Raw genomic sequence first — 27,458 nt, 5'->3', positions numbered from 1 at the left:
TCACAACTGTTGCTGTTATTTTAAGTTTCTCACTCTCAGCTAAACCCAGAAAAATAATTTGGGGGTGAGGCTTCATCTCTTAACAATCCAGAGGGGACTCAAGACACACCAGAGGTAAAATCTCCATGTTTGCAATGCCTCAAACCCATAATTATTTCTGGGAGCACCAAGAGCTCCTGCTTGTTTACAAACAAGACTGAAACACTTTCTGATGGCCCTGACAATGGAGAGCAAGAGCAGATGACAAAACTTCCACATTTTCAATGGCATTTTGGCCTCATTAGCTGTAGAAAAGAACATTAACCAGAACAGCTCACCAGGCATGGCAGAAACTAAAACAGAGAGAAAGAATCACCCCTTATTAATGAGTTCTAAAAGTTTTCTAAGTCTTTTAGAAATAAAAACTATTACGTGCACACATTGCCTGCGGGATTTAATATTGAATCTTCTTTTTTTTATTACATTGTTGATGAAACTATAAAGGAACCCTCATAAAAAACCAAAAAAAAACCAAAAAAAAAAACAACAAAAAATCAACAGGAAATTTATTTATTTCCACTGTCTTTATTGTTGCAATGCTGGAAATCAAGAATGTTGGTATGGTCTTTTCTGCTTCATTCAATGAAAGACTGAGCAAATAAATGCTCCTCAGGTCATTCACAGTCAGCAATTTCTCCTCTGCTGATGATCACATAGTGAAATATTAAGGGGTTGGATTTTTTTTTCCCTTTGTTGCTCTTTTTTTTATTTTCCATTGGTTTATTGGATCCTCTCTTTCAGAAAAATCAGAAATATTTGTAACAACACTTAGAAGTCCCTTGCACTCATTTCTGTGACATGACTCACAGACACAACTGGGTTGAGCCACAGGAATAAGGAAACTCAGACCTTACACTCAGATATGGGAACTCACCTTTCATCTAAAAAGCTGTTGGAATTTTCAGATTTATTGGACAGCTTTCAGTATAGACTTAGAAATCTCTGCAGCAGATTCTGCTGGGAAGCCACATGGATTTTGTGGAGCCAAATGCTTATAAAACACACATTAAAAACTCTCAAACTGCATTTTTTCCCCCCTCAGTTCCATGCAGGCAGGTCTTTTGTGTTTTCCTAAATGTTTATTCTGGAAGCACCAACAAGGTCATAAACATAACCATACAAGTACCTATTCCAATATACTTAAAATAAATAAAGTATCTGTTGCTATGACTGATTTTTTTAGCTGCAATTTTTTTTTTTTTTTAGAGTTTGTCCTGTAAGTGTCAATCCTGGCTTGAAAAAGATAAAAGTCTGAAATTTTAGTTTTCCAAGAGGCAAATATATTCCATCAGGAAATGAAACATCTAGACTCAAGTTTGTGAATTGAAGTTAAAAGACAAAATCACACCTTTTTCTTTTTTTTTTTTTTTTTTAAATCTGAGGCATGACTGAGATATTCTTAGTGCTTGAGACAGCACTGCAGGTCACACGGGGTGTTAAAAATCACCAGTGAAATGTAACACTGCTCCCTGAAATCTGCCTTTTTGTTCCAAAAACTGGCAGAGACATGAAATCTTCCTAAAAATGGCTATGTCAAGTTTCAACTGAAAAACTTACAGCTAAAATGAAGTTATTCTGTGGAAGAATATGGGCTGGGCATCAGCTGTGCCCAACAGAAATCTGATGGTGTTACTGATGACAAAACAAGGAATTACCCAGCAGTGCTCCATTTGTGGATTGTATGGACTGAAATGCTGCATTATGAGACCTCAGGCTGCCATTTCTGACCACAAAGAACAATCTCTCACCCAGAAAATTTGTACATTTTAATTGGCAGATAGTCTGCTCTTAACCAAAGCAGCTTCCCTTCACACCTTCCAAGGAGGAAAAGCTGGATTTTAAATGGCAGCTGTTTCTGTGGAGCACACATTTCTGTACTTGACACTGCCAAAAATCCAAGAAACAGAAGAACAGAACACTGGGAAATTGTCATGTAAAGCAAACACTCAGGTACCAGGGGGCATCCTCATGTACATTGGAAGTGTGATTTCCCAGCTGATTTTCCCACCCTGCTGCTTCCTGTGCTGGGATAAAGGGTGAGGGAACACAGGGACCCACTTGGGTCTGTGCTATGCCCCAACTCTGAGGGGGCACCACAATTTCAGAGACAGCAGTAAATTTACAGGAGGAAAACACCCTCATGTCCTGAAAACACAATTCAAAGACTCCAAACTCAGAGCAACCTTTCAATGAGATCTATTTATAAAAAAGCAGCAATATTAGTACTTCAATCCATCTTCTCTCTTCCTGATAGGCCAGGAAGTCCTTTTGTCATCCAGAAAACTCTTTACTTATTTGTCCTGTACAAACTCTCATTTATGTGAATAAATGGTTTCAAAATATCTTATCTATCCCTCAGTTTTACTTCTGGAAAGTTAATTTGCCTTTATTTGTAATTCAGTCTTCTGCTGGTGAAAATCTCTACAGTGCCTATACTTGACTCACACTGAATCTCAAATGTCTAAATATTTTTTCAACATCAATTTAATTGAAAAACATAAAAGCCTACCCTCAGGAAGGCTCCTGTCTGAAATCCCCCGATGTGATGTCTGTGATAGAGCAACACACAACTTCAGACTTTATTTGCTTCGAGAATTCAATGTATGTCTTGAAATCCAAACCAATTAGAGGTTTGGTGGATTTTTAAAATTACATTATCTATTTCTGTACCTCTTTGACTTCTTCAGGTGGTAACTTTTTACTTGAAATGAAAATTTGTTTTCTATGAAAACTGGAGTAAAAATGAGTATCTATGATATAATGAGAAAAGCATACAGAAATCTTTACTGCTTTCTTAATGTTACACCTGAAGTATTTCTACACACTTTAAAGGGGGGCTGTCCTCAGGGACACAAGGTGCAACACCCTGCCACAGCTAAATCCATGTCTGGAACAAATCTGAACTCAGGTTATATCCATTTTTACCAGATGATTTTCCAGGCCCAGAAATACACATAAACACTGACAAAAATACTCTCATATCTGTAAAGATCCTCCATCTGTTTAGAGTGGAAATAAATGTTATTAAGGAAATAAGAACTGCAGTTGAGGAAGACTTTCAAATCAATTGTGTCTTTCTTTTTCTTATAAATAGTTCTAGACAAAGGCTATTTTGCTACAATTAACGACTGACTTATTTTGAGGAGAAAAGAAAACATTCCTCACAAGGTATTTAGTAAGTAGACATATAAATAGTGATATATATAAATTATTTTTTTTAAAATGCATACAAGGATATATCAGTGATTATATTGACAGAATATTCCCAGTAATTGGAGTTTGATCTGTGAAAGAAACTGAGTATTTGTACAAACTTGTTAGGACAGCCAAGGCTCCTGTAAGACTCGGTTCACTTTTAAAATTGCATTTATTGATCATCAAAGCATGTTCTCCTTCCCTTATCTTTCCCCCCTGCTCCTTCTGCAGCAATGCAATAATGTCATTTCCTAGGTACAGTAGGATTTATGTTGTGCTTACATGTTCATCCCAGGCATCCCCGGGCCACCTAAAGCGTTCAGAGGGGGTCTCATGGCACCTCCATAGTTCTGCAACGACAACCAAGGGTCAGACTACCACAAAACAAAAAAACAAAACCAAAGAGGAGGGGGAAAGAAAGGACAGCAGGTTAATGACATCCCTGTGCAACTGCTGCCAGGACAGGCCATGCCATTCATGCTCTCAGGATTCCCTGACTGTTGACTAAAAAACACGGGATCATTAACCCCAAGGAGAAACAATACAAACAACAGAAATTGACTAAGAATGATTTCAGGAGAGATTACATAATTTACGCATATTGAGCTCAAGTTACTGGACAGCAAGGGTCAGGTTTTATAATGATTCAATTCATTATAATGAATTCTAAACTGAGGCAATTGAAAATCAGAACCGCCTACTAAGATTCTGAGATACCAAATGGGTATTATTTCTACCTAGATTTCATTATGTTTGTATAAAATTAAACCACATGATATAACTTTTCTACTGTACTGTTACATTTCTCTTCCCATTATTCAATTCTAATAAATCATAGAATCTCAGGATGGGACCTTAAAACCCATCCAGTGTCATCACTGCTCTGAGCAGGGACACCTTGCACTATCCCAGCTCTGTGATAATCAAAATGAAGAGTATTTAACATGGCAATTAATGTCCTAGCAATGTTAACAAATTAAATTCCCATCCCCTATAAAATCTGAGTTTATGCCCTGATATCATGACCAAAGTTTGACTGCTCTACTTACAGACACAAAAGAAAAATCACTCCTATTTTTGTTCAGTGGAATAGAAGCAGAACAATCTGTCTCACCTGACAATCTACCTTCCAACTGTAATTACTGCTAATCCTAAGCAGATGCACTTCTTTGCCCTAAATAACTGCACTGCCATCAGGGCCACCCATACAGGTGCAGTATGCTCTCTGCAGAGCCTGGTGGCCCAGGTATTTGGTGATCCAATTATGGAGTCATTTGTGAACTTGAATTTTGTGTAGGTTAGGATGTTGAGCACAAGAAAGCAGAAGCTTACAAAAACATTGGATCTTAAATGACAGCAAAAATGGAAAAATGATCCTCATAAAAAGTGGCATGAGATTTGCCTGCTGTGTGACTAATGGTGCTGCATAGAGGATCAGCTCGTTCTCATATGGCAGCACAGCAGAGCTTCTCTTTCTACCTCCAAAAACGGTAAATACATTTCAGGGCCACATAAAAAAACAGCAAATACATTTAATAATGTTTTGTTGAACAAAACTCAGCAGAGATTGTGAAGAACTGCACAACTGGTTTCTAGCAAGAAGACCCAAAATTGTACAGACAGTTGTGAACAGGCTTGGAAGGCAAAAATGTTCCAAAATCATTTGGAATTTAGTTGTTATTCAAACAAGAAGCCACCGGAGAGTTTATCTGAAACGGGGAAGCAAAAATACACAGTGTGGGCACAACAAGCACACTGTGAAACAAAACACTGGCACAGCTGACAAAACCCAGAGGAGCCTCCTGGACCTGTGTTCCAGGGGTGCCCGGGACTGTTTGTCCCCTGCCCTGGAGCTCTGCTGGGACAGACACACAGATGCTCCAGGTGGACACAGGCACAGTGGCAATGTGGCTGTCTCATTTTACACCAAAATCTCTGCTGCACGCACCAAAATTTAGATCAACGTGGATGAAAGAAAAACTTGGCAGAATTTGGAGAGGTGTTTTTGGCAAAGTTGGAGGGTATTGATCCTTTGTTCTAAACAGCATAATCAGTGAGGGGGAGGAGGAAACACCTACTCCTCTCCTGGTCTCCCTTGCCAGCATCAGTCTTTGATTACAAAATACACTTTGATAAAGAAAGCAAGTGAAGGGATTCCTCTTTTAATTCCAAATATTAATGAAAATGACAGATTTTTCATTTAGATTTTGTACAGCTGCAACTCAGAAAGGGTTTTATTTTGTGAAAAAGGAGGTTTGTTTTAAAAACGGATTATGAAAACAAGTCCTGGGCCTCTTCAAGCTACACAAAGACAGGGAATATAATATAGACTAAGTACAGGCCTGTCACTAAGGATGACCCATTTGTGGAAAGTACCTGTGGTCCTAATGGCACCATTCCCCTTGGAGGAGTCATCCTCTGCATTGGCCCACCCATGTTTGGATGACCTGCAAATAAAATATAAAATACACAATTAATTGAATTATGTGAGACACAAGCACCTTCTACAGCTACTTTTAATGAATCATCTTTTCTAATTAAGAGAAAAGACTCAGGATCTGCAGAAAGGTGGCAGTTTGTGAGGACAGCACTGTGGAGAGGTCCCACACTCACCCTGCTGCCGTGTGGGGTCCATCCCGCTGGGCAGGAGGGGCTGACTCCCTGGGACACCTCCGAGGGCCTGAGGCAGGGAAAACACAGCATAAAACCACAGAATGCCTTGGAATTCACGTTAAAAACACAACACACACGTTTCATTCCTAATTGCTGGATGTTTCCTCTGAGTCAAGAGTTAAGACATTTTTAAATCCCCACATTAATCTGCCCTCTGGGTTTACTGAATTAGGTTTAAAGCTCATTTTTACAGGATTTTACCTGTAGCTGGGTCAAGTAGAAAAACACTTTATGAATGGATCTTTGTAGCTGATCCATGAGGTGCTATTTAGTGTCTCAAAGCACCATTACATCTTCAGTAAAAATGTATCCTGAGCGAACAGATTCTCAGAATGGTTTGGGTTGTAAGGGACCTTAAATCCCATCTCCTTCCAACCCCTCTGCCATGGGCAGGGACCCTTTCTACAATCCCTGGACCAAACTATCCCCTAATCAAAATTTGGGCCTTAAAGCTGTGCCACGATAGTTCATTGCTCACACACCTTGTGCATCCATGCCATACCCTGAGTTATGTCAGTGCTGCTAAAGCAGAAATTTGTGAACTTGGCGTAATGTGGATGTGGCAAGAGCTGCAATTCACTGGGATTATGTGATTATCTTCCAGTCTGGACTGAAAAAACCGCAGTTCGCAGACAAAATCACTCCTGAAACCAAACCTGCAGGTTGGCAGCGCTGCCAGCCACCACATCCCACCTGCCAGCATTCACTGAGCTCAGGCACTGAGGGTGTGAAACCCAAACACTTGGCTCAGGGGCTCAGACACCTCTGGCTAAAATAGTGCTGGGAAGTGCAAAAATCAGGAATGCACTGAGTGACGGCAGTAGAGTGTTGTCAAATGAGTGCAGCACGAATGGCCCTGCACAGGTGATCACTTCATCAATGTTAATTTAAGTCCCCACTGCTCTGGTGAGAAAGCAGCCCTGGTTCAGGTAATTTAACCTGATACCAAACATCAACCAGGTAGAGCAACACTTGGAGAATCTTGCCACCTGTTACATCCAGCTCGCTGAAATTTAGATTTCATACCTTCTGGTGATAGTGTGTCAAAAGGAATGACAAATTTGTTGAAACTGTGTTACACAAATATAAAAAATAGCCAGAAATGAGGCTAGGGGTGTAGTGTGACAATAGAAAGGCAGTTCTGGAAGCCAAAGCTGAATGAAACTATCTATTCCATTTATCCTTTCTCCCTTTCCCAATATTGTAAATGACCTAGTTTTCCTCTCAGAGCTCCACTGATGTTTTTCTGTCTGCTTGTCTTTAACTTTTCATCTGCTGACAACTCTTTCTCCTCCTCTATCTGCACTATGGAGAACTTGAAAACACAAATGTTCTCTACTTCCAGAACCCTCTTCTCACAGATGGGCCAAAAAAGGTCCCTGCTGACGAACAGCAGCTCATTACTCATCCTTGTCTCACTGGCATTACACATCCTTTGATGGAAAATTGGGAATCCAGCACTTGTAGAAAGTGCGCAGAGAGTCTGTAGGAGCCACTGAGCACTTGATGAGACCTATTTCTCAGCAATAATCCCCATATTTACTGTGAAATAAATACAATCTGTGTGTCCAACGGAGATGGGCAGAGACTGATGTGTTTGACACAGAAATGGTAACACGGGGACAGAGCCCTCGCCCTGGGCCAGCAGAGCAGCAGGGATGAAGCCTCACCTGGTTGGGTATTCTGAGAGGTGGCCTTGGACCTCCAGGGTACCGGGGTGACATGAAAGGCTGCAGGGAGAAGAAGAAACATTTGAAAAATCCCACCCATCCTGCAAAAGTCACCCTGTGCCGCTGCCACACTCACACCCACCCGGCCTGAACACTCACACAGACAGCTTTGGACATTGTTCCACAATGTTTAGCAGTACTGCACAAATTCAGAGGATAGATTATTTAACCATTTGTTTCAGCACTTCTAAGTGCAGAATATAATAAACTTAATGCATTAATAGGGAGCAATAAACCATCATCAGACATCTTTAGTTTCCACTGGAGAAGGGGGAAAGGTGGGAACCTTGAAATAGAAAACAAAGGTGTTCTTGGGAGACTTCAGAGGCAAGGAAGATCAAAATAACTCACAAATACTTTTCATTCACTTTTTCATAATACAGCAAAAAGCAACACAAGATTTAACCTGCGGGGGCACAGATTCTGAGTTCATGATGCAAATATTTAGAATTTTGCTGGTTTCAGTTGCCATATCAGTTCAGTGCTGCACTCCTGCCATCCCTCCCTGCTCACACACTGGATCTCCTCTCTCCCACCTCAATTTATACCCAAATCTGGCACAGCATCCACACTTTGTGAGCTTCTGCTGGCTCTTGGCTACTCCTGACCTACCTCATAGCCCTCAAACAAGGTCAGGCCCCCAAATAATCAAGTGGTATTGGCACCAAAAACATTTAACTTCCCTGCTCGTTCCACCCCAAAATGTGGCAATAGCCTAGAAATCTAAAAGGATGAGTGGCAAATCTACAGGAAAAAGGCACAAATATCTGACTAAACAGAAGATGAAGAGGATGGCTTTGGCAAGCAGGAGTACCTACAGCTCCAGAAGAAATGAAGAGATAAAAGTATGCTGTGACTGAGCACGGGGACAAAAAGACTGATTTAGACTAGCAATAGCTAGAAGAGAAACTGCAATTATTTTACCAATAATTACTACTGGAATTTTTCCTGTGATCTTACATCAATAAATTAATGAAACCTTTCACATCCTGGAATCAGATGAAAGCTGGTGTAATGTAACCTACATAAACATGCACTCAAAGCACTGCTAGAAAGCAATTTAAAGTACAGAGGGTTTACAAACTGGAGAAGAAAGTTCAATAACAATTGTGAATAGATTAATAAAAAGATACTTGAAATGATGTGCTGTAGAGGAGGGAGGCTCCTTTGTGCACTCTCTGATGGTGAGAACCTCTGATAAGAAAGAGAAAGGGCTGTGCATGTGGTGAGGCCCCGTGAAACAGTACAAGTATCAGGAAATTAGAATTTCAACCATTCCCACAAAGGTCAACCAAGTGCAGCCACTCCAGTGAGGACCCTGGGTTTGACTTGTCTCCTCCAGCAAATGAAACTCGACTTTATTTACAGCTGTGCAGTGCAAAAAAAAGGAAATCTGAAGTGTTATACGAATATTACGTAATAACAATAAAAAACCTGCTCCTTCCAAGCTTACAAGGCTTATGTACTGTAAATATTCATGTATCTATGTTTCCCCCTACACCCAGGTAGAACTGCAATCAGTGACAAGCAGATTTCAAGTAGTTCCTAGTTTTGTTTACCACAAAAATGTTACCATTACAAACTTAAATATTCTCATTTTTGTGTCAGTGACTGAACTTCTCCCTTTCCACTACCAATATTTTGCTTGTCCACTAAAAGGTTCCACCAAGTTGTTTCCAGAGAACAAAGAAGTCGTGTCCAATGTTTTAACGAAAACAGATTAAATACTCTCAGCTTTTCATGACAGTGAGAGTAGTTTTAAAATACACACACACATTATTGAGCACTGGATTCTGAAAGACACAAACTCACAGAGCAGGAACTTTGTGTCATGTGTTTATTCACCAGTTCCCTTGTCATTTCCAGAACACCTGACATTTAGTCTCTCAACTAGTTTTACTTTCATTTTCTACTATTTTTATTTTATTAGGAGTTGCTGGAATGCTCATTAAGGAAGAACTGCTGTGGGATTCTGTTTCTTACAGCAGGCATCCCTCTCTCCTCAACAATTTCTTCTTCTCCTTCTCTTGCAGCACAAACACTCCTGAACTTACTGGGCTCAGAATACTGCGACTGAATTAAAGCCAGTGCCCACACACCCTGGACTGGGCACTCAGATCTTGTTTCTCAAGGTGAAAATAAAATGTTTGCATGCTCAAGACTTGGACATTTCTGCCTGTTGTCTCAGCCTTGTCTAAAAAATCAAGAAGACAAAATTCAGCATTTAAAATGCACCTTAGATGGATGCTCACACTGAATTTTCAGGAAGACAGACTCTTTATTTGTTTTGGATTTAGGCTGGAAAAATACTCAATAATGCAGCCAACTGCAACTTGAGCCAAAGCAACTTTAGCTGTGGGGAAGGAAGAAGGCAAAAGGGCTAAAATCAGCTTCTCCAATGGAAGTTCAAGGACTGGCAGACATGGTAAGGTGCTGGGAAAAGCAGAAAAAAACACTCCAAAACAAACAACAAAACCCCAACAACAATAACAACAAAAAAAGAACACCCAAAAACCCAAACAAAAACCCCCAACCAAACCCCAAACAATAACAACCACCAGCAAAACCCAAAAAAACCAGCAAAACACCAGCAACCAAACAAACAACACAAAACAAACCAAAAAAGAAACAAAGGACACATGGAACCCAACCCAATTAAAAAAACAACCCATAAAACAAAACCAAACCCCCTCCAAAATCCCTCAAAACTAAAACCAAAACACAAGACAAAAACAAATGACCAACCACACAAAAAAAGGAGGAAAACCCCCAAACTCAAAACAAATCCCAATTAAACCCAACCAGCAAACCAAAAAAAAAAAAAAAACCCGAAAATGAGTAAATCACAGTAACAGGGCAAGCAAGCCAGATCTAAGCCACTGCTGAGATGGAGATTCTACCAACATCTGTTGACAGCAATATATTGTAATTCCTACCCACAGGTATGAAATTCACTAATTTGGCATCACAAAAAGGATCCTGAAGGCTGCCATCCTGCAGCTGAGAGCAAAGGAAAAACCTTCCACTAAACTGGGTGAAAAAGAAGCCAGAAAGGAAAAACCTTTTGTGCAGTCACTGTAGAATATTTGCATTTAACAAATTACAGTGAAGGTTAAAAAAAAAAGGTCAGAAACCTAAAAGGAGGAATTTATTAGAATACTAGAATAATAGAGATGACAGAAAATAAAATCAAGATGTGAAATGTTAAATTTAATAAGCTTCCTTCTCTTACAGCAACATTTCATGTTGAATTGTTAAAAGTATTTTAAAGAAAGGCAAGTTCAGGAACTTGAATGATGGTGCCAGAAATTGTAGCACTTTTTTGTTATCCCTCTGCTCAAGAATAACCCAGGTGTGTACAGGGAGAGCAAAGGGTGTCTCTTAACCTGTGTGTTTAATGCAAGTCTGAGATGTGTAACATCAAAATATTGTAAAATCCTGTTTTTCTCAGTTCTCAACACAACAGAAAATAAGTTTTCTCAGTGGGAAAGTCCTTGAGAGAGCAATGTTGAAGCACAAGGCCCTCACTACCCACATTTTGGTGCCAGAAAATGTGATTTTACAGAAAGTATCCACAAGGAAGCTGATGCCATAAAAGCACAGAGGCTGGGATGTTTCTCTGCCAGCCACGCAATTCTAACTCTCTTTTTTAGCTGTCCAGGAGACTCTAAAATGTGATGTGGATTAGTTTTCACTTCCACCTAATAGTGGTGAAATAAGGAATTCAGAGGGTGGTGCTCTACTAAGCATGACATATTTGAATAAATCTATTGCTTCTTTAAATTTACTTCCCAAAGCTGGGAGTGTAATTTACTTCCTTCCAGATACAGGTTTCTTGCACTGACATTTTTATCCTGCTTTTAACTCATACCTTTGCACTTATCAATCACACTTTGTCTCACATAAATTTGCAAAATCTACAACAAAGACTAGTCCAGAGAAGTAATCCTGAATATTTCATATCCTATTGAGACTCAGTTGATACTGACCACTAACAAAAATCACATGGTGAGACACAACTTCACACTTGGTATGGAGAAGACCTAAATAGCAAACAATTGATTTTTATAACTCAGCCACCTACAACACAAACATAAACACCACTTATCCTAGCAGCTGAAAATGGAACCACAGACCTTATTTGTACACACTACAAGTGATCTTAAATTAATTGTGCTGCTACTTGAGGTGCAAGTACTGGAAAACAGTTCAAGCTGCAAGAGACAAGGGCACACTTCCTCTTGTAATTCTGAAAATTACCCAATCTTTCCATCTATCCATTTAAAAGTTCTACACGATCACAAGTGAAACAAATCAAAAATCTCTGCTCTTGTGTCTGTTTAAAAATCAGTTGCCCAGTTACACATTCTGTGTAAAATACCATTCATCTTCACCTTTTTTGTTTCCAAACTCTACTCTGGGCTAAAAGGTTTGGCATCACTTACTGCTATGTATTGCTAGTATTAGTATCCAAAAGATTAAAAATAAGACTGCTGGCCACTTTTATTTCATTTTCCTGTAAGGGAAAATAATATTTCAATATATCTCTTTAAGACTCCAGTGTTTTAGGAAACACTCTAGAGGTGTTTTACACCTACATCTTCCATTCCCAAACCGGAGGGGGTCTGCCCTCCTAGGAGGACCATGGGGAACCATTAAATATGTGTGAATTGAATTTATCTGAGTTAGCCTGCAATTCATTTTTCATTTCATTGCTTTTCATTTTTCAGTTTCCTCAGTGATTTTTTTTTTTTTTGGTGGCATCTCTCTCAGCAGTAACAAATCACTCAAGTTTCAGGACACTCTTCATTAACACATTTTAGTCTTAACTGGGACTGAACACTAAATGATTTTTTTCTGAAGTATTTAGGAGATGAAATTTGGGTTGTACACTGCCCATCTTGCAGTTTACCAGTGCAAACCAAAACAGCTGATTTTATTTATGGTATTTCACATAAAAACGTGTTATTCTCAGCACTGAGAGAGGAGTTCTCTCTATATTGCCTTTTCCTGATGACCAAACCCACTTCCATGAGCCAGTTTGTCTCTGTGCTTCAGGGAAAGATCCCTAAAAAATAATTCCTGTATTTATGGTTTTCTAAGAGCAGACTGACAACTTAAAAATAGCACCAGTAAGAGGTCTGATTTAATTCATAATACAGAGCAAAAGTGGGGGCTTTTCCCCTCAATTGAAGAGCTCCTTCCCTATCCAGAATTCCAAGTTACAGCAATACCAGCTTTTTAAATAAATTTAATGTTTTATCCCTGGTCAAGGACAGCATATGGACGGACACTGTATCACACACCTTGTTTGGTGTAGAAAAATGAAGAAACAATTCTGTGCTTAACAGAAAGAAAGAAACAAACAAAAAGAATCAGAAAAGCCCCAAACAAAACCTCTGGTCCCCAGCTAGGCATCTCTCTCTGAGATGCTGAAAGCCAGATCTGCTTTTAGATGATCTGTAGGAACTGTACTGCTATTACATTTATGTCACTTTGTGGGGAACATCATTATCTGAAGCTCAAGATTTCATAATTGGGACAGAAAATTGCTAAGTTCTGCACATAATGCTTAAAGGAATTTTTGAAAGAAATTAAAATTTTATAAAAAGCATTACTTAGATGAATTTTAAACCAGGTAAACAGTTTTTACATTAATTTTATTAAATGCAAATGGAAGGGAAAACAGAGTATTTCAAACACGACAAGCCAAAACATTTGAGATGTAACACCTTAAAAACCCTCAAAAATAAAAATCCCTGCGTTTTTAGAATTTAGACATCATCCAGAGAGAAGACTGAAAGCATTTTCCCCAGATTGATGAACCTGATGATGATACATGGCTGATTCTTTGGAACAGCTGATTAGCTCCTCAAACTGAGCAGTTTTAATTTGTTCCAACAGTTACGAGCAGTAAAAGCATTTCCACATCTGCAGGGTGGGATTATTGAGGCCAGCAGATTCTGGATAACTTCACTTTTTAGAAGTTGACTTTATTGCTGGTATTTAGGGAAAGGAACCCAAACAGGAGAAAAACACAAACTACTTAAAGATCTTTCTAGATGATAAAACCCTCTCACATAGTGCAACCAGTCAAAGTAATTTTTAAAAATGGAATATTTAAAAATGCAGTGTGATACTGCTGAGGACAGAAAGGCACATATGCCAATTCTGCAAAGAATTAGACCTATCATTTTATGAATTTGAAGATTCCCAGACTGCTCTACTGGGGTGGGTGCATCGACAAACCATGGAGATTCCAAAAATACAATAAAGTTCTTCCTACCAACATGAATTATACAAATTATATAAAGGGAAAAAAGTCCCCTTTAAAATCCATTTTCAAAGTTTCTCAGGGCTACCAAAGCTGCTGTCTTTGCTCACACACTGCATGTGCAGCTCTGGTGACGTTTCATTCTTCCATCACCACGTTTTCACAACCCAGGATGGTTCTCAAGCTTCTGGCACTTCCCTGTGTCTGCCCTGCTCGGAATCTTTAACTTTTCACTCCTCCATCTCCAACTGCCCCCCTTGCTGTGCTGGAATTGAGGCTGGGTGTGAACACGTGCCAAATCCAGCTAATTCTGCTGTTCTGCTACAGTTTGTATCCATCTCAGCTGTACAGAAAAGTCGATGCTGCAAAAATGGGGAGCACAGCGGGAGTGTGATGGATCCTGGGACAGATAACGAGGTGAGGCTGCAGGAAGTGGGGAGATAAAATACGGAGAAACTCTGGAAAACCGGGAGACTGTGTGAGCATTAAGGGGAGAGCTAAAAGAGTTCAAAGGGGTTTAAAAGGAAACAAAACTTTTTTAGACAGGCAGAGATAGAGGTGTTGGCTCTGCACAGAGCAGGCTGAGCCACAGCACTTCCTCTGGCTCCAGCTGTGCCATTCTACAGCTGGAACTGGGATTCCTCATTCCCTGCACAAATAGTAACCCCCAGTGGAAGATTCATTCCAAAATGGCTTTAAAGAGGTGCCGAGGGATTCCTCCCTCCCCATCTTCCTTCCTTTAACCAAATGCTGCATTCATTGGCTCTGGAATACAAACTCTATTTTTTAACAATGTGTCATGCCATGACTTCACTGCAACTATTGTCACTATTAACTATGAACTAAAATATTACATTACGGAGATATTTTACAGCCTTACACTATACCTTACAAATCCATTTTCTTTCCATCTGTACGTAGTTCACCATTTCTGCCTCAAAATCCAGGAGATGCATGTTACTAATTTTTAATTTGCTGACTCTGCTTATTCTCACTTAACTAGGTGATAAACTTTGATTTATATTTATTTACATATGGTAGACATATATTTGTAATGTATTTATATATCATAAATATAAATGTTTATATAGACATATATATATTATTTATTTATTTATTTTCCTGCCCAGCCTTACTCTTTGAGATATGTATTTATATCTCAAACAGTAAGGCTGGGCAGGAAAATAAAAGTCCTTTCTGCTCATGTGCCTTACTGTAATAACACTCTCCTGAAGCATTAGGTCAGCTCTACTATGGCAAACAAGGCTAAAAATAATACTTGAGAATAATATGTATTGAGCTAAAAAGAGCAGGAGCAGCTGCCACTAGATGGCAAGGCAAGCTCACATTACTTTTCAGGGCTGGGTTTGGGTTGGGTTTTTTTTCCCCCTTTATATAAGAGGAATATGTAACATTTGTATTTCGAACATGGTGTCGACACTTCTCTCCCATGCCATTCCAAGTTTATCTGGTGATCTGAAGTTGGTGAACGAAGCCAACCACTTGAAAAGCCCTTTAGAAAATACAGGCACCACAGAAATAATGTTTAGTGGTAAGTTGAACTTGAAGAGATTTTAACAAATGTGTTGAAAAAAATAATGTGTTTAAAAGAAAGGGTGCTTCGCTTATGTGTGAAAAGGTACAGACAAGTGCTAGAATTTGACTTTTAACAGAATTACCAAATTAAACAAGTGAACTGTCAATTGGAAAACAACCTGCTCCCCGTACAGCTGCCAGCAGGGTCTCCAGGTGAGTGCCTCTAAAGGCAGTCACGCTCGTCACACAGCCATGGAATACAGGAGCTGAGGACAACTGAGGTTTAATTAAACATAAATTGAAGTTTCTCCTAATTGCAGTGCAAAAGCAGCAGTCAGGGTCAGGCTCTGGGCAGCACTGGGAGTCAGTAACTTGGAGAACCACTGAAGGAAAGGTGCCCCTGCCCACACCTGGGGTTGGAACAGGAGGGGCTTTCAGGTCCCTTCCAAACCATTCCATGGTCCTCTGTTCTAAATTCTGCATTTAGGAGTGCTAAAACTGGAAATTTAACTAAAAGGCAAACAAAATCCTGTGAAATCAATAGTTTACATTCTGTTTAAAAACTCCAAATGCCTCAATGAACACACTTCCCTCTGGCCTCTGCTCATTTGCTTACTAATACCAACATTGTCCACAAAGATCAAATAAACAGTCCGCAAAAACACAAATGTGACATCTCTCAAATTATTTAGCTGCCTTAAAACATCAGAGAAGAGAGGGATGGAAATGGTCCTCAGTACCTGAAGAGCAGCAATTGCAAGACTGGATGTGGAATGCTCTACGTCTCTGAATTGTATGACCTGAACTTCTTTGATCACAAGTGGAAGATTTAACTCGCTGTACATGAGTTTGTAAGAGCCTTGTGTAAAGCTGTGGCTGCTGACATTATATATATATATACATATACATCCACTAACATTAGACCCAGAAGTAATTATTTATTATGATCTTATTCAACCTTTCAGTTGCTCAGTTACTATGCCAGGGTCAGACAGGACTCCAGAACCAGGGACAGAGAGAGCAGGTCATGCTGATATCCAAGACTGGCCATATGAAGAAACTAACAAATGAACCGGACTAAAAATGTCTAATAATGACACAGAAAATGTCCCAAATGACTTTATTTTATTATCGCAGTAGCTAAGTGCCTTCCTCACACCTTAGCTCCATGTCCAGGATGTTACAGATGGGAAAACTGGAAAATAAGACTTTTCCAGACTCAGGCTGGGGCTGGTTGGGCATTTCAGACGTGTATAAATAAAATCATCTCGCTTGTATGCAATCTTGTATTGTTTCATGACTTCTGTTGCCCAAAGCAGCTGTTTGGGTTATAATACTTGGGGTTGAAGAGTCCTGTACAGCAGAGGTGTTGTGCCCCACACATTCAAGTGCTGCTGCTAACGAACCAAGAGCAGGTTCAGGCTCTGTTTCACACCAAGTTATTTCCAGAGTCCCGCTGCTGCTCAGTCTGAGAGAAGATGAGGACAAAATGTATGTGTCTATGAACTTAAAGGTACATTCAAACACAAAGACAGCAGTGAGGGAACTGAGGCACATCCTAACTCCACATAAACACTGACTTTACACATTTCACTTTTGACACTGCAAACAATTTCTCTTGAAAACTAAAAAACCCACAAACAAACAAAACCCCAAAAAACTCATTTATTTGATGACAATAGCTGGGAACAACTCCACCACCTTCCCTGCACTGGGCCATTTTTCTGAACAGTCAGCAGTGCAGTGACCATCATCCCCCACCTGAACTGAAGCATTAAAGTTCAACTACACAGAGATACAAGACAAATTCAGCTGCTGGCCTCAGAACTTCTACCTCTGTGGACCAAGCATGAAATGCCACAGGTTGCTAATTAACATCAGTGCTAACGCTCTACCTGCATGAGAAAACCTCCTTTTACAAAGAGCAGAGTTTTGCCACATATTGTCTGAGAAACAGCAATTCTCCAGTATTTCTCTACCTCCAAGTGCTATACCAGCAGACAGCATTATTTTTAAAAAATAAAATATCTTTATTTTGTTCTATAAAAAATAGTCTGAAAAATCGTGTTAGAGGTCAGCAGTGCCAACCAAAAGCAAAGCCTGTTGGTGTTTCTTCATTCCCAGCACATTTTCCCCCCTGGACTGTGACATTCCCCTGATCTGATAAGAACCCACTGCAGCAGCAGTGACCCCACTTTGCTCATGTCCCTGTGGGTGCCCATCCAAAACAGGAGTACAAAACCAAGAGGGAAGAAATTGCTTCAAATCATTTGTGACCCCTCTGAGTTCTGCAAGCAGAGCTGGCAGGTGCTGGCTGTCAGCAGCTTCAGCTCAGCCTAACCCAAACAACTCCCTGAAAGCAACAACAGGCACCCTTATCATTCCAGGGTGACCTTCCAGATAAATTTCGGGTTAAAGGAATTAAAATGTTACGAGGCCTTTGCGGAGCAAAGTCTCAGTGCACTAAATATAGACACAAGCACCTCTCTCCAGCTCTGCCCATGTGGTCTGGCTCTGGAGAGCGAACTGTTTGCTGTCATAATCCGGGAGTGAGGGGCAGGTCTCGGCTCCAGACTGCTGGGGGGAGAAGAATAAAGGCAGCCAGCTCTCAGAGCAAGAGAGATGAATCTGTTCTCTGGGGTTTGTTTTACCCTGGGACCAGAGGAATTGCAGGAGAGGATGGAGAAAGCGCCTCAGGTACAGGTCTACAGCAGCACCCATGATGAAAGGGGGAGGATTTCACCGTGAGTTTCCATTTCTTGCCTGTGATTTCACCTGTGTTTCACAGCAGCAGATGATAGCCCTCCATTTTCAAGTTTCACACACGCAGGCTCTGTCTGCCAGCACATTTTCTTGTCTTGGGGCGAGCTGACCTTGGTGAGGCTGAGCTCTGATGAAGGTTTCAGAGCCTGGCACTAAGTGCTGCCTGACAAGACTGCAGCAGCAGGGCTGTCTGCACTCACACCTCAGGCTCTCACTGGGATGGAACCCTCTGGATTCTGGCTGAGCTCCCCTTGCTGGGATTGCTCCCAAACACATCACCGCATCCACTACCACACCTGATTTCCAAGCTCGTGTATTTTCAAGCACACAACTACAGCAAGGATTAATAATGTCTTGAAAAATGTTCCTTTTTACTCTCAGGCCTCGCAAAAAGAGCAGGATGTCATTGTGGATTCAAATCAGAGTCAAGCCACATACTGGCATACAATGAGATTTTACCCGCACTCAACTTTCTATCAGCTTGTCTTTCTTACATCTTCAAAGATCTGGAGTGGCTAGAAGTCTATTCACGCTTCTAAAAACAAAACTCCCACATCCTCCTTCTGCACAACCTTTAAAATAGTTACTCTCTCCTCTGTACTTCACACACTTGTCCTATCTGTGCCCCTTCCCCATCCTAGTAGTCATAATAGACAATAACAAAAAAAGTTAATTCCTCTGACATCACAGCTGAAGTGGGAGGCTGAAGTAAAAAAAAAAAAAAAAAAAGGCAAAATATTGATATGATCTAAAAATTGATACAAAAATTATGTGCAAAAGAGCCTCCCTAACCAGCTGTTCAAAGCACTAAAAGCAGAAATAAATTAATTAATGAGTTCTGCCAGCTCCCGAGAATTTTGTGACTGGCAGCAGCCAGATATTTTCCACTTCACTTCCAAGTATCTTTTCATGTGTTACAAATCAAACCTCAGTTTGCCAGTGTGGAGGAAAACAAGCGAGTTTTGGTGAGGAGGAGATGTAAGCCCAGCCTGGGAGCAGTGCAGCCTCAGGTCACAAACACCACGCTGGCCTTGCACTAAAATGTCATTTCTGCCACCATTGTATCCTGTGCTGTTACTGCCCAAAGTCATAAATGGCTGTTCAGCTCCACGAAGGACAAAACTGAACAGAAGCAGCACAAGGTGTAAATCCCTGATTTAATTTTTTAGGCACTTGGGCTGAGATCTTCAAGGTGCAGGGCAATGCTCAGCGGGACATTCTGCATTGCTCAGGCTGAATTCCCACACAAGCTCAGGAACCTGGCCCGTGGCTTTAGCACAGAGCTGAACACAACCAACAACATTCTGACTTTAAAATTTCCATGGAATGTTATGTATATTATTGCAAGAAATTATTTTAATATTGTACTCAGGCATTTTCAATCTCTGCTAAAAAACTGGCACCATTTCTTGCTCTGTACTATTTCATAAATTAAATACTTGTCAGTCAGGTCCCTTCCTTCCCACCTGTCCACTTCTGTTTAAAAATAAACTCTCAAATATTGCACCACACAGTGAGACATAGTTCAGAACAGGACCTTTTCTGCAAACAGTATTACAGAGGATTTTCTATCCTAGAATTCCTGTAATGATAATTTTTTTTTCTGAATACCTGAAAAAACCCCGGTGGTACTGGACCTACTGGCATGCCATCTCCTGGGGGAATGTTTCCTAGCACTGGGCTGGGAGCTGCTGCAGCACTCTGAAAAGAACAAAGGGAGAATAAACCTTTGTCATTGCATGGTAGGCATTAAACCCCCCCTCAAAAATCCCCAAACCTGACCAAAGTGCAGAAAGTAATTCTCTGGATATGTTATTATGCCATTGTTTCATCTGAAGGTAAATTAAAAGTGTTTAGCCTTTTGTCCATACAAGTACCATGATTTGTTGAAATAACAAATGTGTGTTGAGAGGAGGGGTGCCAGAGATAGCACAGGCCAATTAGACAAATGTTGACTAAATTTTTAAAATGTTGTATCTGAGTGTTTCTACATGCACCAGTAATGTAACTTGCATTGCTTGAATGTAACTTGCATACTTATGTGTATGAACAGTCTCACACATGCACAAGGATATACACAGAGCATAAAGAAAGTAATTTATGCATTTTATCAGCAATTTCTAAGCACTTTAAAGATAATTTCAGCAGCCTGTAATATTTTTCCACAACAAGAAGAAGCTTCAAAACAGGGCTCTGTTATAAACAGTACAAGAAGGGAGGCTCATGATTCTGCTGGTAATGCTCAAGATTTTACCAACCCCAAAAATAACCACCATGACAAATTAGAAGAATTCAGGTTACGTTTTTGGAAGGGAAAAGAAAAAAGGGATTTCTAAGGAGTGAATCAGAGGATGAAATTAGTTACCTTTGCAAATCCTTCAGCTGGAATAAGCGAGTAAAGAATATTGCTCCTGGCAATTTACACGCAGGAGATTGTCACAGAAAAGAGAAGCCAAACTGCTTCTGTTGTCATGTGTTGGAACCTCAATTACTTTTAATTTCTAGCATTCTTCCTTCCTGCAATGTGTTTCTGTAGGGCATGAGGCTGAATCACCTATAAATGCTCAAAATCTTGTGTGAAAGTACTGGAGCACACAGAATGCTCCCAGAGCCACTGGCAGGTTACTAATGATCTGCCAAAGCCTGCCCTGCAGAACACACAGATATTAAATTATCACTCTATTTATTGTGCACTCACACTCCATACCCTAAAGATGCAGATCTGGAAATGGCATTTCCAGGTGTTTGGCACAATATCTAGGAAAGGAAAGAATAATGCTGGAAAGATCTGAAAACTGGCACAAAAGGAGGGATGACCTTTTTCAACCAAGCAGAAAGGAAACATTCAGTTAATCACCAGAGATTTCTTCAATGGCTTAAGCTGTGTTTTAGAATTAAAGTTCTGAACAACTAGCAGTAAGATATTTAGCATCCAAGCTCAATGTTCTTTGGAAAAGTCCAGAATGTATCACTCAAATATAAAGTCTGCAAAAGGTGCTGGCTTTCAAAACCTTTTTGCAAGGCTTTGATTCACAAAAAAAATCCTCTCATAAAGGGTATTATCTATTCAAGGATCAGTGCTAGAACACGGTGGAATTGCAGCTGACAGGGAAAGCCAGCCAGGTGAGCTGGATGCAGCAAACACTTTGGAATCATAATCACAGATGATGCAGGGAGAGGCCACCACAAAGCAGCCAGAGCAGCCTGGGAAGCTGTGGCCAAAAAAGGTGGTGCTCTGCCAGCCACTGCCACTCATGTCAAATCATTACTTTGCTATCATACCCATTTCTGAAGGAAAACAGGAGTAAAAGCTGTTGGTTTGCTGTTGTTTGGGTTTCTTTTAAGGAAATACAAGCTCTTTAAGCATCAACATGCAATAAACCCATGACAGGCACAGTCTGAGTGGAGCATGTTGGATGCACTTCTGCAGGTTTTCTGGATGAAGGATGACAACAGCAGCAGCAGTGATGGAGAAAATCGATGATGTTAAAAGCCTGAGCATCTCCAAATGCCCCAAAGAGCCTGAGCTGCAGTGGCTGACCAAGGAGGAGCAGCTCATTAAAGGGGCACTGATGGGCTTTATTACAGCACCATCATCCCCGAGTGCCCTGGGCTGAGCCACCTCACTGGCCATGGGACATGTCCTTGGGATGAAGAGCTCCCACAGGGATACAGCACCCTGCTGCTGACACCCTTTCCCACTTTGAAAATTATCTTTTAAAAAATAAAATGGCAAATTCAGTTTAAAAACAGAGGGGGAGGGGGAAATAATGACTATTCCAAAATGGAGGGAGAAAAGGGTTAAAGTTACAACTGTTAGCCATTTGCTGTCCTAAAATGGCTTTGTAAGTAATACACCTAAAAATAACATTTTCATTTCATTTCTGCATCTCCCCTGCCCTGCACCTGTGAGAGGAAGGAGGGAGGGCTCAGAGTCTGCGTGGCCACAGCAGCAGGGCAGTGTTAGTGACAGCTGCAGTGCCTTTCCATAACTGTAAGAATTCTGCAGTTACAGGCATCCTGCAAAACTCTCAGGTGTTACAGAAACCTCCATTTCTGCCCTTCATTATGCAATTCATTGGGGCTTTTTTTTTTCTGTTTTCATGTTTGTTTGGGATTTTCTTCCCTGATGGGCAATGAAGTCCCACAGCCAGAAATAAAGCATTTTCAGTGTTTTGGGTATATTACATTTTCTAGCTTGTGCTAAATAATGAATCTTTTAAGAACTTCTACCAGGTAGATCAATAAACAAACCTGCAACTGCTGCATGGAAATATTCTTATTTATTCTATCCTGATGAATTATTCATTCTTTTTCCATAGTCCCATAGCAAACCATGGCCTCCTTTTGCATGCCTTACAAGTTGTTCATCATTTATACTTCCATTAGTTTGACATTTTAAATATTTGCAAATTGCTTTCCCTGCTTTTCATAAAAAGATAAAATTGGAAAATTTAGATGGTATAAACTCTTTGTACAGTAGCTTACCTCCTTAAAAATGGAAATCTGTATTTGCTTTTGTAGCTAAAATAATGAATTTATACTAATGAATTTATAATAATTTACAATTATTAATTAAAACTGTGTACTTGAGTGAAAGTTATTATGGTCATTTCTTTCCAAGCTACTCTTAGCAATGCAAAAATAGATTATTATAGTAACTAATAAAACTAGCTATGGTTTAGAATGGATTTTATAATAAAGAAATCACAAAGTAAATAAAATGTAAAGTAAAATAATTTAGCTATTCCACTAGAAGAGTATCTGAAGTATAAAATTCCAGAGATAAACCTGCAATGCTCGTTTTATGAGGCCATCTCAACAAGTGGTTGATGAGAGAAGCTTACAAAGAATTTAATTTGAAACCAAAGAATTCTACAAAGAAATTACTTGACTTTATGAAAATCCTCACCTGACTCGTTCTTTCACCAAGAAATTCAATTTCAGGTATTTTGCTTACAGTAAGACTTCCTTATTTTTAACTAAAGTAAGCAGTTTACTGCATGTTACCAAATTTGTCCACTCAAGGGAGAGTTCTGTTTTTAAGAAGTCTCACTGATGGTAAATTATGGGATCTACTGGATGATGGAGGGAAGGAGTTAGACCTTAAAAATAAAAGTGCTGGACACCCAATTCCCTAATCACCTCACCCTCCTGCACATCAGCCCCAAATCTGCTCTTATAATTTAGGAATATAGTATTTTCAGATATTCAGACAGACAACCAAAGCATGCTGTCTCCAGACAAAGATATTTCCATTCTGCCATGGAAGGTACAGACACAATCAGCTGAACCAGAGCAGAAGGGATCAACATCAGGATATTTTTATGTACGCTGGTATTGGGTTAATGAAAGAAACTGAACAGTGAATGTGGACTATGAAAGACAATGCAGGGAAACCACAGCCATGTTTGAAATGCTGGTGAGAGCAGTACAGTCAGAAGGAAAACCAGAAAATGTCAAAACTTAAACAATTGTTGCTTTTTTTTTTCCTTTTCTCCTTTTCTGTTCTGGGGGATAAATATCTGGTACAATAACTCAGGAAGTTATGGGAAGTAAGGAATTTAAATGTAGTTGGTGGCTGGTTTGGGTTTTTTTCTGGAAAGACAAGTGATGGATGATTGCTATTTCCAGTCATATTTACCACATGTTTAATTTCTGGTCATTGATAGCTTTGAAGTGCCAGACATACTGCAGCCGTTAAAAAAATATCAAAATTTACTTTTGTAAACATTTCAACTTGTAACTTACCAAGTTTCTAAGACATCAGTTGGTTCCTGTAACAGACCTTCCCTATTTGTACCCATCACAAATTAAAGAAGTATTAAAGGAACTACACTGATTAACCACTAGCAACCCCCTCATTTCCTCCAAGAGGGAACATAAAACTACTTATCACTCTGAGCAAAAAAATAAATAAAATTCAGAAAACTCCCCAGCACTCTAAACAAGTCTCTGTGCCTTTCACAAAGCCTTTGAACACTTGGCTGTACACCAAGCAACCAAAACCCCCAGACTGAGCAGCCTTGGTTTACTCAACACAGATTGGAAGGTCATGGCCAAATAAGGTGGATTCATCACACTGAAAGAGGCAGGTAATTTGAAAGATCTGGATCATGAGACCTAATTAAATCCTGGCATAGCTCCACTGATATATATTTGTCTAAACTGCTTAATTTCTGTTGTGTAACAGGAAGGCATTCACATGACAGCACAAGTCTGAGAAATGGAATTGTGGAAGGTCATTCCTTAAAACTTCTGCTTTCCTCCAGTCCCAGCTCCCTATGGTTTCATCTGGACTCTGGTATTTTATTTCTCTTCATTCCATCTTATTTATGGGTAATAGAGAATAATAAAAATAACGATGCCATCAGAGCAGATTAAAAAAATCAGATTTAATCCTTGGAAATACAAAAAGGGTTGCATCAGCAGATGTGGTCAGTTAGGGAAGAGCAGACCTGCTGCTGCTGCTGCTGCTGCTGCTGGTGATGATGATGATGATGATGATGGTGAAGGTGCCTACTGAGACTTCCCCCATCCTTCTTCCCCAAGAAAAAAATCCAAACCCACCTCACTCCAGCAAAGCTTCCCCATATCTGAAGTGGGATCAGAGTTTGTATCCCAGTGCCCAGTCTGGGGATTTCATCCTGCTTAGCTGAGACACAGAAATTGCATTACAGTGCTGAAAAATGGCTACTGGGTTGGAATATAAATTAATTTTGAGCAAAGCTTTGTTATCAGTGAATAAAAGGACTTCAAATTTCTGTTAAAAGACAGCATTTCCATCCTGTCTCTCAGCTGCTGCTTCTTGTATTATTTAGAACATAACTTCCAGACAAGATTTTCTCAAAATTATACTTATAAAGAAAAATTATTTAAAAGAAACCTTCATTATTGCCCGGAAGTTAATAAAATCAGTACTTGGAGTAGGTATCAATGGATGGTTCACTGACAAAAAGGTGCAAGAGTAATTTCTGTTGTAGATATGGAAATAAACCTATGCTATTCTTTTCAATTTCTACCCACTCTTCTGGGTTATTTTTTTTACAAAACAGACCTGTTCTGAAAAGCAGAATACCCAGCTTTCTTCAGTCAGAGGATCACAGAATCACAGAATGAGCCAGGTTGGAAAAGACCTTTGAGATCATTGAGTCCAACCCAGCCCTAACAACCAGCCCATGGCACTCAGTGCCACGTCCAGTCTTTTTATAAACCCCTGCAGGGATGGTGACTCCAGCAGCTCCCTGGGCAGCCCATCCCAGTGCCCAGCCCCTCTTTCAGTGAAGTTCTTCATGAAGATTGATAATCATGAATTAATCATAATGAAATGATACTTTGACCAACGCTTCCAGCCCATTTTCTGTGAAGGCCAGGGCACCCATTTGAGGTGAAGCCAGGTGTGTCTGAGTGCAGGGTCCCAGCCCCACAGCAGCGCCGTCAGCCCCAGCAGGAACCACCACGCTGCCGACAACAAAAGGCACTTGAGGACACAAAACGCTGCTGCTGTTGAAGCCTGGAGCCGAGTTGCAGTGATATTTCAACAAAATGACTTCTTTTCCAGAAGTGACACTTACACCCCTCCTCCAGACTCCCTGGAGACCGAGGCAGCTTTGCTCGGCAGCCGCAGAATCCTCCGCACGTTCCCCGCGCTGCTCTGCTCCCGTTTCCCTCCAGGATCGCAGCAAGGACCACTGCAGACCACGGGTCTGACCCCTGCCCGCCCTGGAACACGCTCCTCCTCACACAGGGATCACCTCAGCCCCCATACGTTCTGTCTCCAGCTGGGGTTTTAAATTCCAGATATTCCCCGTGCTCAAGACATGCCCTGCTGCACAAAGGGGGCTGATGGCTGCTCATCCTTTCCTCCTTCTCCCCCAACACACTCTTCCATTTTTTTCCATGCTGTACAGATAATTCATGGTTGGTACAATTGTGCTAATTGGACTAGTATGACAAGACTATCTCATACCCCGACTTCCCCTAGCAATTAAGTGGTTGGCACACTGTCTTTTAATCATTTAATTAATCTAATTGTTAAACCCACTTTATTTTCCAAAGATTTTAAGATTGCCAGAGTATTGTATCCCAGTTCTTATGGCCCAGCACTCCACATGAGTCAAGTGCTTTTCCATTTTAGGAATACAGTGATTATTAAGATGAAAGTTTTTCTGTATCTCTCAGTCCTTTCCAAGTTATGAAACAAATGAACAAATATGCTGTGAGCTGAAAGACTAAAATTTGATTATGAAATGCAAAGTAGCCTGGTTTGGGGTTATCCTCAGGTCGCCTGGGAGTGATTCAGCAATGCTGGCAATACATGCACAACTTCAGAAAGGAAAATACACCAAAAACCCCTCAGTAATTCCCTCACAATTCAAAATGGATTTTTGTCTCCATATGAAGCTGACTGGGAAAGTCATATGCACAAAGAGCTAAATTTTACTTCAGAGAGACCTGAATTGCAGAATTTACTTTATGATGAAACTGCTTTTCTACTGCTCCAGAGTCTGAAAAATTGTTCATTTATGTGTTCTTGTCTGGACCTTCATGTCATGAAATTCCTTTTTAATAACCTGTATTTAATAACATATAAATATCAATTTACTAAGATACCAACCATGGATTCATCTCTGCTTTCCAAGTCTGTGCTCCCTAAGTTATTCCTCCATCCTAAAAAGTGAAAACATGTGACTTCAGAACACTAATTATGACAGCCCATTTTCATAGACAGAACTTACTGAAGCATCCACTTGGGGGTTTTATTTGAACATTAGCTCCATTATCACTGGAATTAGTGGTACACAGCACACAACACACTACACACTTCAGAGTCCCTGGACTGAATTTCATTGCTTTAAAACCAGTTGTATTTCTTCTGTGTGCAGGTGCTGATGAATAAATACTTAATTCCCTAACAAGTATGTGTTCATTTGAAGAAAAATAGGATAAATTTAAAACTTATGGAAAGCTAGCCTCTAAAGTATCTCATTTTCTCATGTTGACTGAATATCTATCTTTGGATAAATGTAACTTGTTGAGCAGAGAGTTAACACCTCTAAGTGCTAAACCAGAATTAGGCACTGTGCTTATGGAGACCTCACATTTTCATGCTGGTGACTATTTGCTATGAAGGAGTTATAGGGCGTAGTCAATGAGCAACAGAAACTCCTTGGCCCACCCCAGGGGGTACCAGATATCAAGGAATTTCCATCCATCCATCCATCCATCCATCCATCCATCCATCCATC

At 40.2% G+C, this 27,458-nt stretch overlaps 1 protein-coding gene across 5 annotated transcripts in view; it reads right to left on the bottom strand.

Annotated features, from left to right (window-relative positions):
* The window catches only part of SSBP2 (single stranded DNA binding protein 2), a 137,165-nt gene that overhangs the window by 24,536 nt on the left and 85,171 nt on the right, over positions 1–27,458 (bottom strand). For 2 of the 5 annotated variants that reach the window (XM_015652850.3, XM_033520412.1), the window contains exons 5-9: positions 19,822–19,911; positions 7,578–7,637; positions 5,848–5,914; positions 5,611–5,681; positions 3,517–3,608 (exon numbers count right to left, since the gene is read on the bottom strand). In XM_015652850.3, the coding sequence (XP_015508336.1) occupies positions 3,517–3,608; positions 5,611–5,681; positions 5,848–5,914; positions 7,578–7,637; positions 19,822–19,911 (380 nt within the window). The remainder of the gene's footprint in view (positions 1–3,516; positions 3,609–5,610; positions 5,682–5,847; positions 5,915–7,577; positions 7,638–19,821; positions 19,912–27,458) is intronic. The other 3 variants (XM_015652851.3, XM_015652852.3, XM_015652853.3) reach the window with 3 other exon arrangements.

The sequence above is a fragment of the Parus major genome, chromosome Z (assembly GCF_001522545.3).
Source record: "Parus major isolate Abel chromosome Z, Parus_major1.1, whole genome shotgun sequence".
In the NCBI taxonomy this organism is placed as follows: domain Eukaryota; kingdom Metazoa; phylum Chordata; class Aves; order Passeriformes; family Paridae; genus Parus; species Parus major.
The sequence above is the reverse complement of the archived record's forward strand: the minus strand, read 5'-3'. Positions and strand labels throughout refer to the sequence as shown.